Consider the following 15,859-nt stretch of genomic DNA (forward strand, 5'->3'; position numbering starts at 1 on the left):
TTACATCAACTACTAGCATTAACATCTTAAAATGCCACTCTGTTTACCTCTTAAAAATTGTAGATAACAGTACTGACCAGTTTGATAGATTTGAAACGTCTCTCTCAAGGATTCTCGGCAACATCAACATCAACATGGACACCTATGGCAGAGTACACCATGGTAGAAAATTATATAGGAGGCAAAGATAACAAATGGAATTTTTGTAAATGTTTATAATATGTTGACAAGGATACAAAGACAAATTTGTAGATCCTTCTTTCTCGCGTGAACAATTTTTCATGTATTATTCGTTGAGATTTATCTTCTCAGAATATTTGGCATTAACTTGAATGAAATACAAGTTATGTAGCCTTGCATACTATCCTGCTGTACCATGAAATACAAATCAAAATCCAATATTCCAGCCTACAAAAAATATATATGGCGTGCCAATATAAGGAAAATAGAACCTTGGCAGTGGATACATTGTTCAATCTTTTAGACAACAATTGCCTCCCATTTCTACAGGTTGGCTCACCAAAACCTACAATTGAGAATTTGATAAAAGTATGAAAAGATTATCAGACTGATCTAGCATGGCACCTCATGGAATTTTTTCACCATGGTCATTCAAGGAGCTTCTAAGGGTAGAAGATTTCTTGGAATAATCTACATACAGTATTGAGAAGTATAAGTGAAAATCATGATAATGAATCATGTTCTTGATCAATGTGTCCTTTCTTTTCAGGAACGGAGTCACTACCATCCTCTGCTAGAGGTCTGTTGGTTGAATGAGGTAAGATGGGATCAAATGTCATAATAACGAAAATAATAACAACAACATTTAAAATCAGACAGACCCTGTTGAATCCTGCAACCAACAAGGGAAAAGATGAAACATTCGGTTAGACTGCCATGAAAAAAAATGTAGTGGACATAAAACCGCAATTTACTTAGAACCATGTACCATAATCCATTTTGTTCTCTTGACCTGATAAAGCAAGGAAAAGAAAAATTGCATATCGCATGGCATATCAATCATTGAGATCAGATTCTATGAAGCATTCATGCACATGACTGTCCTTATAGGAAAATTGCAATAAAGAATATTTCTTCCTTGTGGTCGAAACTAATGTAAAATAACATATCATATACCTGGATATAGCTATACTTCAATTTATTTTTTTGAATTATTTAGAACTGGTAAGACAGGGAAGGTGCTTTTAGCCCTTGCCACACCCCTACAGCTTACTCTAGATAAGCAGGCCACTACTCGTCTTGGCCCCTGCTAATTCTAAACTTGCAACTAACATATTTCATGTTAGTCAACTGCTAATGATGCATTATAATCAAAGTAACAAGAATTGGAATCGGGTTGGAATCGGTAAGGCCGAATTGAATCATGAATCGGAATCGAATCGCCCATGAATTGGCAAGGCCGAATCGAATCATGAATTGGCTGTGGATCCGAATCGAATCGCCCATGAATCGGCAAATTTGAAAAACCCTTGAAATATTTTCAACTTTGTAAAGAATTTTTTTGAGTCTTTTTTTGGTAAAAAAATAAAAAGTTTACGGATCTATTTTTAGTTGTTTACTATCATTTTTTACACTTACATGCTCGATGTTCACAATTTTTTTCTAATTTAAATTTATTTAATTAATTATTATAAGCATATCAAGAAATTACATTGTATTATGCAAAATGGCCAATCCAAAAACCTGTACACCTAGATGAAGCTGGTGGCATTTTAATTAAGCATTTTGAGCAGTGCTCTTTGTTGACTGAGAACTTGTTTCATGCATCGGATTCTCAGATCCATTCCCTTTTTCAATAATTCATGCAAATGTTCACTTTGTGTAAAGATAACTTATATATAGTTGAGGTCTTGCCAAAATAAATGGTCGTATAAATCCCCATTTAAAATTCGACAGCATAGCGTAGATTCACATGCATACCTGGAAGGAAATCCGCATTTTGACTCCTCTGTCCCCATGAAAATCTGCAGATACATCAAAAAATACATAAATTGCATTTCAACACGAAGAATAAATTAAGTATAAGTGAAAAGAATCAGAGAAAGTCAACTTTTCATAGATATCTCTATTCACTAAGGGTCCGTTTGGTTCGTGGAAGATGATAGGAATTGGCTTTTACAAAATTCGGATTTGAAAATTAGTGGGTTTGTTTCAAAATTTGCAAAATGGAATTAGCATAGGTGACTTTCAATTTTGCCTCAAAACCAGGTTTTCCAAATTCCTCCCAGCAAGCAGGAATTGAAAATCAAAACCTGATTTTGTTTTTTAAGGAGTGTAGAAACAATAGATTGGACTACTTTTTTTAATTTGCCTTCAACTCCAAGCTTACGCACTTCACACACATCTTCCGAGTGAAACAAACACTTTCAGTAAAATTCCAAAAATCGGAATGAAGATATGCAAAACCTTGATTTGGCTAAACCAAGATTTGTAGAAATCCGGGTTTTTAAAATTCCAGGAACCAAACTGACCCTAAGAAAATTGCTTTAATTTCTATTTAGAAGAATCTTCTTACTCAATTCAATTTTTACAATCTAATTAGTATTAAAGACTGATTCAATCTTTTAAAATGGAAAAATCTAACACAAACGAATTCACATAATTACAGCCTTGAAGAAGCTAAGGTTAGATCAGGTAGGATCCATTGTGAGTTCTTTTATAAATGTATGAAATATTATTGAACAATAGAATATCAAATTCAAATCAAAGCTTAAGATATAAAAGTTGTTTTCTGGTTTTCAGGTTATAATCACAAATTCAAATCAATGACAAATTTTCGTAGAAATTAATAGCAAATTATACATATGACATAATAAACTTATGGTAGAACTTCAGGACATTTGTTGATAACTGGAAATGAAAAGCAGTGCCAGCTCTCTCAGGTACTTACAGAATGCCCGCTGCTGCTGGTCCTATTGCTTTAAAAAGTGACATTCCACTCATTTGGAGACCATTTGCTGCTGCTCTTTGTTCTTGAGCCTGTAAAAGTGAAGAACTATACAGGTTCAGGTAAAGAAATAAATCAAAAGCTGTCTGAATGTATAGCACATTAGAAGAGTGATCATACCGCAGCATTGTTTAGGAGGAGGAAAGTCCCTGTAATAGTCATCACCTGTAGAATATCTAAAATTAATTTTGAGAAAAAAAAATTCTTGTCTGTTATTATTGACCATAAAAATGTCACCAGGAAAGAATTTCCAAACAAGCAATTTACTTGAGCTTTGAAAAGCCTATCAGTACCCTCAGAAATAGGGAAACAAAGTTCTGAACTTTAAGCCTTAAAGTATACAATTCATCAATACAGTGATAAAATTCCCATCAATATAGTCATACTGAGATATAAAATTTGAGTGCTCTTTTAACTACTAAACACATTTTATACATTATATGATATCTTTTACCAGGAAATATTTCTTACCAATTATAGATAAATATTACAATTGCTAATAAACAATCTATTGTATCATATTGAACCGAAGACAAATAGAAAACAATAAAATACTTACAGATAAGATGTTTTTCAGTAATGATGCACAATTAATGATAATCCATAATGCTTGATCTCTTAGTAGAGCTATAAATGGGTATGCTGCCAGTAATGGTATAGATAATATCTGAAATAGACAAAACAGCATCATAAGACCCATTGTAAAGCCAATCTTTCTTTTTAAGAAAGACATCAAAATTAACGCATAGAATCAATCCTAACTCAAAATATAATATGCAGTATTGAACCCTGTTATACTGAAATCTTGATGGAACTCTTTTGACATACCGCTGATGTACGAGTAACATGGATAGGTCCAAAGAGCTTAGCCAATGGTGAGAAGGTTGTAAGTTGGAATATTAATAGTCCAAAACCTTCACATTTCCACAAAAAGATTGTTCTCATTATTCTCATTAATTGAGATTTCTCATTAGCTAAGAAAATAATTGATTACAAAATCATTCTTAAACACTGAAAAGTACCTAAACTATCTTTCAAGATAACCTTCAATTTATTTTGTAGATGGTTGAACTGGATAATGTAACATACCAGAGATTGCAAGGACCGCACCAACCTGACTCGTAGTAAAACCCAATCCTCCTTGTCTTTTCGGACTTACAGCCCAAAGAGAAAATATCTACAAGATTTAAACTCGTTCCATTATATAAAACAAAGACAAAAGTATTATTTAAAGATAATAATTTCAAAGACAATTCTATCAACTTTACCTCTGAATATGCAATGTCATGAAGAGAATAAATGCAGTTTATTATAATTGTTGACATCACTGGCCAGCTGTTTAGGATTGACTTCAAAGTTGTCATCTTTCCTTCCTTCTTTTCTTTTGTGCAGGCCTTATCATTTTGTGGCTCTTCTTTCTCAACATCAATGTCAACTCCATTGGGATCACATTTTTCCTCTTCCTCATGACGGTGTTTATGTAATGTTTCCTATTAACAATATCTTATATCAATTTAATAGGACCAAATACTTGCATAAATCAATCTTCGTAAACTATATATATATAAATCAATCTTCTTAAACACAGTAAAATATCAGCCTATCATTGAACTTAAAATTATTCTTGAATTAGGATGCATAAGGCCATCAATTTCAAGATCTAAAGACACAAACCTCCCTAACATATTTTCATTTGCTATGAAAATAAGCATCTAGAAAATATTGCAGAGGCAAGTTTGGGAGGTTCACCCAAATTGGCATTACAAAGAATGATTCTGCCTGGGCTTAGCTGGGTCTTGCCAGTAGTGTATGTTTATCATAATGCTAAGGCCCTTCATGTAGAATGACCTATCTTCTTCTGAACCATATAATCTTAATTTAATAATTTAATAAAAATTTAAACAATTTTTGTTTAATAATTTAATAAAAAATCTAAACTATTTTGTGAATAGCATATTAGAATAATGGTTGATTTATTAGTTCAAGTTTTATATTAACATTGAAGGCATTCTTTATTTGAAGAAGACAAGTTGATCTAGTAGATTGACACTTTGTAGTGAGAAAAAAGTAGCACTACTAGACAATTCGACCATTTTAGTCAACTCTCCAACTAGCAGGTAATTGTGTGTGATGGACTACGAGATGAACTGCTTATCTCACAATCAAAATTTATGCCCTTCTAGAACATGAATCATAATTTCTAATTTCTAATTTATGTTATTTTTCTTAAAATCTCAAATCAAAAATAATAATTTAATTAAAATTTAAACTATTTTATGAAAACATATTAGACGAATGATTGATTTATTGGTTTAAGTTCTATATTTATACCAAAGGTGTTTTTATTTGAAGAGGACAAGTTGATCTAGCAAATTCATGGTTTGTAGCATCAAAATCCTATGCAAGACAATCTAACTAGAGCTATGAACCAATGAGCCACAGATGGGAGGCTCCATCTCGTTCATTACAACTACAATGACCCAACGGAAGTTTGAGACTAGACAAGGACGACAACAATAACACCACCACTGCTTAACCAACATGCTAAGTGATGATCCCCATGATAACATCTTTTTTATTCATATAATCATTGTGTGTGTACAAAAGTTATTTAAAATATGTCTACTGATATTATTTAAAGATATTTAAATATATTAAAAATTGATTTTAATGATAAATTCACAATGCATAACAAAGAGTTTAAAATCAAATATTCATAAGAAAGTTAAGGCTATTTTTTTGTTTTAGATTATAATTCATCCATTCCAAACCTACAGTCTTGTTCTTTCTCAAATTGTGTGCTCTTTCCCTTCTCCTTCTTATATCCTTGGAGAATGGCTTGTCTACAACTCATATGATTTCATGCATCTCTTTCTAGCATCCAGATGATGGATCACAGAGTGTGATATGAAACATTGATGATAAAAAATCATATACAATCTGTTCACTAATGTTCATTTTTAACTTCAAAGTTGCATAAATACGTATATAGTTAGGTACAAATTATACATGGGAAAGTGAGACCAAATTTGTTAATCATGTTTTCTTTTGCAAATTAAAGAAATGGCTTTTGATGTCTCCCTTAAGAAAAATGAGTTTGTATGACATTTTTCTATGTTTAAAATAAATATTTGTGAGATGCAATGAGTATTAAGTATTTCATTCGTTCTCATGACAGATGGATTCATGTGAACTACCACTCATCAAACATAGGTTAATGAGTTTGACTTAAAAACTACGAAGTTGCATCCTAATAGTAATGTCAAAATTGGACTTGCTATGAAAAATATCTCCTATTTATTAAAATAAATACTTCAAGAACAATCTTATTTTTCAAACTGATTATTATATGACAATATACGAAATGAGATCAACACATTTATTACTCGAAGAAAAATGCAATGGTGTGATGTTAACATTGTTGTTTTATAAGGTCAAAGAAAGTATGCACATATTAGCAAGAAAATATTTTAGATGAAGATGAGGAATTGAGAAGTCCTTAAAGAGCATCTATATGAACTCACCTACTGAAGGGATATTCAAAATTTATTTGCCAAGTCACATATACTTACAAGATGAATTTTTAAAACATGGTACACTTATTATATGTAATAAATGAGTAAAAAGTTCCATCAAATAGTAAATCACTTCAATTACATGGACATTTTTATGTTTTTGGATTTGAAGTTGTTACGTAATGTAAGTTTAGCTAAAATTCAACACACTTCTTTCTTAGCAAATTAGTCAATTAACATTTTATTTAGTCTACCAAAATCAATTAGATATAATCATGTCTCCTTCAAGATTTTAATATCATCACAATAAAACTAAAACATTTCCCATATAAACAATTCTTGCACTCTACATGTATTTGTATTACCATTTTTTGAATTCTAAATACATATCTAGCCATAATTGTTAGTTGAAAACAAACTTGAATTAAACTTGAATTAGACATATAAGCCATTCTAAATAAATAAAACATGTAGATGAAATAAACTCACCGGAAGTAAAAATGAAAGTACTAGAACTGGCACTGCAAATATTGATATGACAACACATGGCAAAAGATATGGAAATCTACAAAATCACAATTAACAAAGTAAACTTTATAAAAATGATTGTCAAATCATATACACAAATCTCAATCAAAACTAAATAATTATTAAAATACAAAAGAGAAAAATTACCTTCCCCAAATTGAATCCAATGAGAAAATATATGGATATTTTTGTGCAGGCTACATTCAACATGAAAAAATAACCATTAATAAGAAATATTAAGATGAAATAATAAAAATTATTATATCAATTTAAATTTATAACTTTTATATATAGAAGGAAACAAAGACAAATAGAACATTGTTTAAAAATAATAATAAGAAAATTAATACATAATATCAATTTAAATAATTTTCATATAGAAAGAATAAAGATAATTTGAATTTTATTTAAAAACTAAAATAATGAGATTTGTATAGACCAAATAATAATAAAATGAAACTCTCATCTTTATTTACATTATTTTATAAAATAAAATATATTTACATAAAAATTGATATCATAAAATATATATTCATTTTTAAATATTAGATATTTGTTCTATTTTAGATTCATAGTTAAAGCACAAGTGTTTTGTTTCATATAAAAATCAACTTACTTAATCAAGTCTTGATTAACTCTAATGGAGGTTCTTTATTCGATCTTTTAAGTTGACTAACAAGGAGATGAAGGGAATGTCCTACATGAAAGTTTGACATAATGTGCACTTGGAATCTACTCATGAATCTAACATATTCATAATAAAATAAAGTATTGAGTATTCAAGCAATAATATTGTGACTAACTTAAAAGTTCTACATATCTATACACTCTTATCATATTAAGGTTGTATAGCTCTTTGATGGAGCTAGATATCTTGTTGAGTTTTATGACTCAAAGCAATGGGAATTTCTATGAAGCTTGAATGTTTCCACCATTCCCTACACTCTATAGCTTATCCAAGTAAGATGATGATCAATCATCCCAATTTGATTATAAGGTTGCATAATCCTTTTGTGTTATTTTTTTATACTTAGAGAGCCACAACCTTTATGTTTTACTAGTTATAAGCTTTCTAGAATATATGCTGCAATGTGTGAAGGTACTTGGGGTTTTGTAATCACAAACTCTTCATGTAATACTTGGGTGTGCATTTTTTTAATATCTTGATTAATCTTGCATTCTTTTGTACCAAAAAAAATTGTTTAAGGAGATATTTTCTTGGGGTCAATTAAAGAGAAACTTTAAGCATACTTTGAATTTTATTAATTGTAGCCACAAGTGAACTAGACATTTGAGAACATACAAGAGGAATTGTTTATTAACTAAGTATATGAACATTATTAAAAGTTGGTAGCTTGAGAAAACTATTGTCCCAAGTGTAATTATTTTGTGGGAAGAAATCCATGAGAGCGTCCATTTCCAGAAGAGAGCTCAACACAATCTTTTGAAGATAATTCATATTATATAAAATATAAGTCCCTACAACTATACGAGAACATTGTTTAAGGGCACTTAAGCTAAAAAGAGAACTTAACTTATATAATGAGACCCTTAAGTATATTTTATTCAATATCATAATAGAAGAATCCTTCATTATGGTGCATGTTGATGATTATTAGAGAACTGATGTGTTAGTAAAAAGATAATGCAATTTGTGCAGCTATATAAGTTAATTTTCCCAAGGATGAATCGAATGTGAAATAAAAGGGTTGAATGAGGAACATGTAATCAAACTAAAGTTAGCATCATTTCAATTAAAAAAATATCCTTTATATATTGAATCCAAATCATCACTCAAGAATTTAAGAGGAGATTGATAAAATGTTAGAATCTTATATTATCTTCATAGTTGACAAGTCAAAATGGGTGAACCTTCTAACATTCTCCATAAAAGAGATGCAAGTGCATACATACATACATATATGTGTGTGTACACACACACACACACACACACACACACACACACACACACACATATAACTCCATTCCTAGAAATAACTTTTTATTCCAAATTGTGAGCCCTCTTCTGAAAAGTTGTGTTTTTCGAACAATACATTAAAGTATTTTTTATATTTTCAAAAATAAGAAGTTAGTATATGTTCTTTTTAGAAATGGAAACTTGATTCTAATTTTTTTTTTAAATGATTTAATTTTTAAGCTTTAAAATTTTTGGAATTTTTATTTTTAGAAATAATTATTTACGCTTATCTTTATGACACACAAAAGAGTGCAAAGGCTAGTTTATCTAAATAAAAAGACTTATATTTAATTAACCTCAATATATCATATAAGATACTAAGCCACACTTCAATTTTTTTATTTTGACCCATATTTATAATTAAAATTAAACTATCAATAAGACAACATATATAATTTCTTTACAATTCATATTATTTAATGCATAATTAATTTTTATTAATTATTTATTAACTTTCCTAACAAATGCTTCAAAATGAACACTTGGAAATGTTATATTTAAAGATAGGCCGTTGAACATTAATTCCTATGCACGGAGATCTATATTACACTACAATTGCAATAAATACATATAAGTATATAGAGACGTACCACTTACATAAGAAATAGGCTAAAATTAGACACGTGGAGCGGAGTCGGACATAAGGACCAAATGTTTAAAAGGACATGTTTGTAATTTGTCATACATCACATTACATTTAGCCGGTTGTCAATTCATAACGCTGTGTACGTCTAGTGGAGTGTGGGGTTGGAGGTGCCCATTATTACTTTTAAACCGGGCATGTCCCTCATTTACACACACCCATCATTTGGACTGGCTCCCCATTTGTCCTCTTTTGTTATACTCATTTCTTAACAGAAATGGAAGGTTTCTGTTACGCGCCTTTCTCAGGGCAACAATTAGGGTTTGCTACTCTATGGTTCTGTGTTTAATGGTTTGTTGGTTTAAAGACTTGGTTGGTTTAAAACTGGTAGATGGACTTAGTTCATACTTGCTGCGATGTGAAACTGGTAGATAGCAAGTTCTAAAGGACTAGCAGGCGGACAGAATGTGTATATTCTGTAATATGGGAGCAACAGAGACGGAGCAGCACTTTGTGAAGGATTGCTTGGCATACAATGACATCATATCCAGTACGGAACAAAGACTTCAACTACTTATTCGATGAAGATCAAGTGAAGAGAACAGCGAATCTCTAATTATCGAACTTCAGAGAAGGAGAGACAAATTAACAAAAACTTTGCAACTAGATTAGTTATGTTCCTGCATTGAAGGGGTTATCGTGGGTCCCATAGGCTACTTTAGCTGTTGTGCCTTTGTTTAAAAACTTTATTTTTATGTAGTGCACAATCTTAGTAGCATGTCTAGTAGACTTTATTATTATGCTCCTTTGGTTGTTGACCAGTTTGTCTTTTGTAAGGGTCAGCCCCTTGTTTTGATTGCTTTTATTATTAAAAACATTTTTTTGGGTTGGGTCCATGATTTATTTTAAAACATAGTTTTTAGTCAATCACTAAAATCCTTATGCCTGACCTTCCAATGACCATTATATTTTACTATTATAGATCCTCAATTATTGTTTACAAGAAGCTTAAAAAAATGCTAGTTACACATGTACTAATACTAAAGAGTTGTCATTTTTTAACTTATTTGATTATTGAAAGTATTTTTTTTGGTGAGGGGCTATTAAGAAGTGAATTGTTTTCTATTCTAATTATATATTCTTTTTAATGTCATATTCAATCATCTCACGAAATGAAATGAAAGCTTGAAAATATGTCAAATATGTCCAATTCAATCATCAAAACTTGAAAATATGTCGAATATGCCCAATTCAATCGTCAAAATAGAAAAATAATAATAAATAGATTGAAAATTAAGTGATAAGAAAATGTTATTTCAGATATTAAGAGAACAGTTAAAAAAAAAAAATTACCTGTGCCAAAAATCCTCCAATTGCCGGACCAATAATCAAACCAATTCCCCATGTAGTTGTCACCTGATAAATGAAAATAAATCCAGTCAGCCAGCACAATGTTTTATTATTTTACAGGGCGCAAGTTTTTTGAACAGTATTTATTTGCAGAGCTTGAATCGCCAGTACTGTCAGTAATTGATTGTCTATTGTCTATTCAGTACTTTACTTTGAATGCAAGCGCATCATATTTTGAATCAAAATTAAAATTCAATTTGACCACAGGGCAATGAATACATTTCAGCCAAAGTTAATGATATCTGACTTCTGCTATTTGCAGCAAATATTTTATTTGTTTTAAAATTAGTTTTAGAAAAACTCTATCTACCATTTCTCATCATACTCTACCATTTATCATAGAATAATAATAAAAATAGAAGAAACTATTAAACAGTCTAACTCATAAATAATAACAATTAGAATATAATTAAGGACCTAAAATGAGTTGAAGTGACAAGGCAGTAGTTCGCTGTACATACAATTGACAAGCCTATGGCATGATGTTCCGGTCTAGAGACTTCCGTCGCATATGCCTGCAGTTCAGTCATATTCAGATATTTATTCATTGGGAAATTAATATTAAAAAAATTATACAGTTAAATTCATAAATAAAATTACATTACACAAGGAAAATAGCTTTCAAACTTGGTACGCTTGTAACAATTGATCAGTGTAGAGAGATAGATATGTCAAGTGTATATCAAAGATTAGAATATAAGAGACACAAAATGCCCACTTACTTTAATCGTACCAATCAATCCATTAAAAGAACCAAGCAAAAATCTGGTCGAAATGGCCATCCAATAGTTCACACTTATCCCAAACAAGGTATTGAATACTATTCTGCATTCATAATCACCAAATCATAATTAGTCAAGAAAGCTCTTAAACATGACGCACTATAGAAAGTATAATTAATCATGTTAATACTTTTAGTCTCAAAGACAATCATCGATGTACAAAGTTCAAACCAATAGATTAAACTTTAAAGAGGCACTAATTTGTTACTTTTACTAATAGGAGTAATGGTGTATATCATTGTACTGACATGGAGATGGCACCAATGACTATAACGGGCTTGCGGCCATATCGATCTGCAGCAACTCCCCATACCACTGAAAATAGAAAGCGGCCCACCATGAACGATGACCCTGCACAAACAATCATTCACAGCTATTGAGGGAAAAATGATTCGATTTGAAGGTGAATTTAAACCTCTATGATAAGCAATAACATCCAATAAAACTTGAAAATTCAACCATTACACTAAAAGAAAGAATAACCCAGTAACACTATAAGAATACCCTCTCCATAACACATAAATTTATAAATACCCCTTTTATACAACTTTAAGACTTTGTTCCCCTTTTAGTCTAGTCTATCTCTTTTTATCTAACTGTAAAAGAATCATAAAAATTATAGGTTGCCCCAACATACCAAAACAGCTGAACATGAAATAACAAAATTGAAAGCAGAAAAGCATTAACTCACCGAGGATACCAGCATAAGTGGCTATATCTTCATATCTGCTTGCTATGCCAAAATCTCTAACCTGCAAATTGTGATATATTGGTAAATCTATAAACCCAGCTGAAATCAAAACTATTGAGTTTTGGGGGTTTTAAAGCATTAATGGTACTTTCAACGCTTACAACCATTTTTCAGCTTACCATAAAATAGAGGAAAGGAAATAAGGAAGATATGGGGAGAGCTGCAAACAAACAAACAAAAAGTTTCAATAGATTACAATAGAGATTATTAGAATACTAGCTAACTGTGATATGCGGATTATATGTACCTTTAGAATACAACAAACATAATATATATACTAGCAGTTGCGTGCTTTTGTCATATAATATAGATACATACCATTGACAAGTACGACCATTCCAACAAAGAGGAACTCCTTAAGCGGATATCCTCTGTGTTGCTCTTTCCTACGTTCTACCTGGCATGCTTCACAGCCTTCAAAATACACAGCATTTGCTCTTTTCAGCAGCGGCTCATTACTGGTAGAAGAACCAGCCATTATTTTTCCTTTGTGTTCCTTCAGGTAGACACCGCCATTGAATCCCTTAATGGCCCCTTAATAAAGGATTTGCTAGGCCCTTCTTCTTCTTCGTTATCATTAAATATATAAACGTTCCCCACGAGGAAAGCTTTCCATCCATACAGTTGGTAAACTTTTGGCCCCACATCTTCCAGCAGATTCTTCAATCACATCAACCATTGGAAAACCGGTTAAATTTTAGTTGTATTAGGCCAAATTAAAATTAGTTGAAATATACTAAACCTCTTTCATTAACGAATTAGAGATTCATTGTATTTCCATCAAATTCAATCACCATCATGTGGGGGATTAGTTAAAAGGCATTGTCCATTAATGATAATAATGAGGTTGCGACAATAATTGCAGCATGTGATACGTTTAAGACGATGGTAGACTGATTTGCGTTGAAAGGGAAAGGCAATAATTTCACACCCCATTGTTGCATTAGTCCAAAAATACGGAAAAAGAGCTCTCCAGTTTGGTCGCTGGTCTTTACGTTGATTTGTCGCGATTGGCCGTTGGTTTTCTTTTCTATCAAAAAGAGCAAAAGAATGTATGTTTATTCGTATATAATGACGTAGGTAAACATAATTAGAACCCATGTTTCACGTGAATATTTTTAAATCATCCACGTTAAGGGTGGTCCTAAAATTTATTATTAAGAAATGTGGGAATCTCCACGTGTATTGTTTGCATTATTTCACTTTTGCTTGACAAGCAAGTTCTGAGATCCCGACAAATCGCAGGCAATGGCTAAAGGGTAAACTATTTTTAAGTAGGAAATGATTTCCACAGCTAGTCAAATTGTTACTCTATTTTGTTTACCCTGCCTATGCCAATGGCTAGGCCTCCTGCCATGCCTGTACATGTACCGCACTACCCTGTACCTACGCCCTGTTAATGTCAATGTTGGCAACCGCGCCTTTCACAAGTGTCATGTTTTTAATTTTTACTATTTAATAATAGTTTTTGATATATTATTAATGGAACTAAGAATTGTTTAATTTTTATTTTTTTAAACTATTTGTATTTATATGTATTAACTAACAATTTTTTAAGTGTATTTATAATTTGTATATTATTTTATAGTTATATAGTTAATTTAAATTATTAAATAATTATTTTACAATATATTAATTATATTATAATATTATAGTTATAAGTATAATATATTATAATATAATTATTTAAAAGTTAAAAATTAAAATTATATATTTATTAATCATATTTTTTTTAAAATAATTATATATATTTATTATTATTATATTTATATTTGATATAATTATTTCTAATATTTTAAATTTATGTAAAAAGAAAATTATTATATTTCCATATAGAATTGTTTGTAATGGCTAAAGATTTGATATTAGTTATATACTATGGAAATTATAGAAACCATTTGAATGCTTAGAAATATTTAGTAATATTTATATGTCCATATAATAATATTTGATATAATTATTTCTAATAAAATATCATATATTAGTATTTGATATAATTATTTTCTTTTTACATTATTTTAATAATCTAGAAAGAAAATTATTAGTTGTTTGTAATGGCTAAAGATTAGATTTATGTTTCTAAAAGTATTTGTTTATTTATTAAAATCTAACTTTAATTGTGTAATTTAAATTTGTTGTGACTATTGTGCTAAAAAAAAAAAATTGTAGTTGATTTTGTAATTATTGGCTTAATCCATCGTTCAATTTATAAACCATTCATTTTAGTCATTACCACTAAAATTATGGAAATTATCTACCAAGTATAAACCATTAAATACTATAACCATTAACGTAGATAAAAATATTCACTAGTTTTAAATCATTCATTCAATATTTTTTAACATTTCTACATTATTACTAAATCAAGTTTCATGGTAGTTATCACAATAATTCTAAAATATATCAATTTATGTTAAAGAATTATATATAAATATAATAATTTTAATTTTTAACTTTTAAATAATTATATTATAATATATTGAACTTATAACTATAATATTATAATATAATTAATCTATTGAAAATAATTATTTAATAATTTAAATTAACTATATAACTATAAAATAATATACAAATTATAAATACACTTGAAAAATTGTTAGTTAATACATATAAATACAAATAGTTTTAAAAAATAAAAATTAAACAATTCTTAGTTCCATTAATAATATTAATATTAATAATATATCAAAAACTATTATTAAATAGTAAAAATTAAAAACATGACACTTGTGAAAGGCGCGGTTGCCAACATTACTGACGTTAATAGGGCGCAGGTACAAGGCAGTGCGGAACGTGTATAGGCATGGCAGGAGGCCTAGCCATTGGCATAGACAGGGTAAACAAAATAGTTTACCCTTTAGCCATTGCCCAAATGGCAAATCGCATGGTATACCTAAATCAATTTAACTTTTTATAAACATGACTCTGACATCTTAAAATACCTTTAAAAGTCATATTAGCAATATGAAATGTAGAAAGCTTGTGATTTTATTATCTAAATCAATTTAAATAAACCAATATATAGTTTTTCCAAAAACATTAAGAAAATATATTTCAAAAGAAACTAATATAAACTTTTTTTTTATGAATAGTCCTTTTCAATTAATAAAATTTACTAAGATTACAATTCACAAAAAAGGGCCGGGGGATACAGGATCACCCCGCGAATGAGTTCAATTGGCCGAAGTCGGAGCAAACAACATGGCCGCAGCCAGCAACTATAAACTATTCATCAAAAAAAAATATTAAAAACAACCTCATGTTGCCAAGGCAGTACCAGCAGAGGGAGGAGGATCATCTTTATCAGGAAATCCCCACGCATCAGTGGGATTGTGAGGCGG

The 15,859-nt window shown here is 30.1% G+C and overlaps 1 protein-coding gene across 1 annotated transcript; it reads right to left on the minus strand.

The window, feature by feature from the left end:
• Nucleotides 1–256: 256 nt before the first annotated feature.
• LOC149547849 (protein ZINC INDUCED FACILITATOR-LIKE 1-like) lies at nt 257–13,079 on the minus strand. Its single transcript, XM_089791897.1, has 17 exons — nt 12,834–13,079; nt 12,635–12,675; nt 12,456–12,516; nt 12,013–12,115; nt 11,705–11,807; nt 11,444–11,497; nt 10,926–10,988; nt 7,159–7,208; nt 6,973–7,048; nt 4,237–4,458; nt 4,058–4,145; nt 3,797–3,882; nt 3,528–3,635; nt 3,089–3,133; nt 2,912–3,000; nt 1,942–1,985; nt 257–853 (listed from the first exon to the last, which is right to left on the minus strand). Exons 1-17 carry the CDS (start codon nt 12,991–12,993, stop codon nt 684–686), a joined length of 1,563 nt encoding a protein of 520 aa, XP_089648023.1. The 5' UTR covers nt 12,994–13,079; the 3' UTR covers nt 257–683.
• Between the last annotated feature and the right edge of the window lie 2,780 nt (nt 13,080–15,859).

Source organism: Cupressus sempervirens, chromosome 7 (assembly GCF_028749045.1).
Source record: "Cupressus sempervirens isolate cs-2001-9-10 chromosome 7, ASM2874904v1, whole genome shotgun sequence".
NCBI lineage: Eukaryota > Viridiplantae > Streptophyta > Pinopsida > Cupressales > Cupressaceae > Cupressus > Cupressus sempervirens.

Coding starts and splice junctions, on each gene's coding strand:
- LOC149547849 (XM_089791897.1), bottom strand. CDS start 12,993: ATGGCTGGTTCTTCTACCAGTAATGAGCCGCTGCTGAAAAGAGCAAAT. Junction 12,517..12,634: donor TTCCTTTCCTCTATTTTATG/GTAAGCTGAAAA, acceptor CACAATTTGCAG/GTTAGAGATTTTGGCATAGC. Junction 11,498..11,704: donor GATTGATTGGTACGATTAAA/GTAAGTGGGCAT, acceptor ACTGAACTGCAG/GCATATGCGACGGAAGTCTC.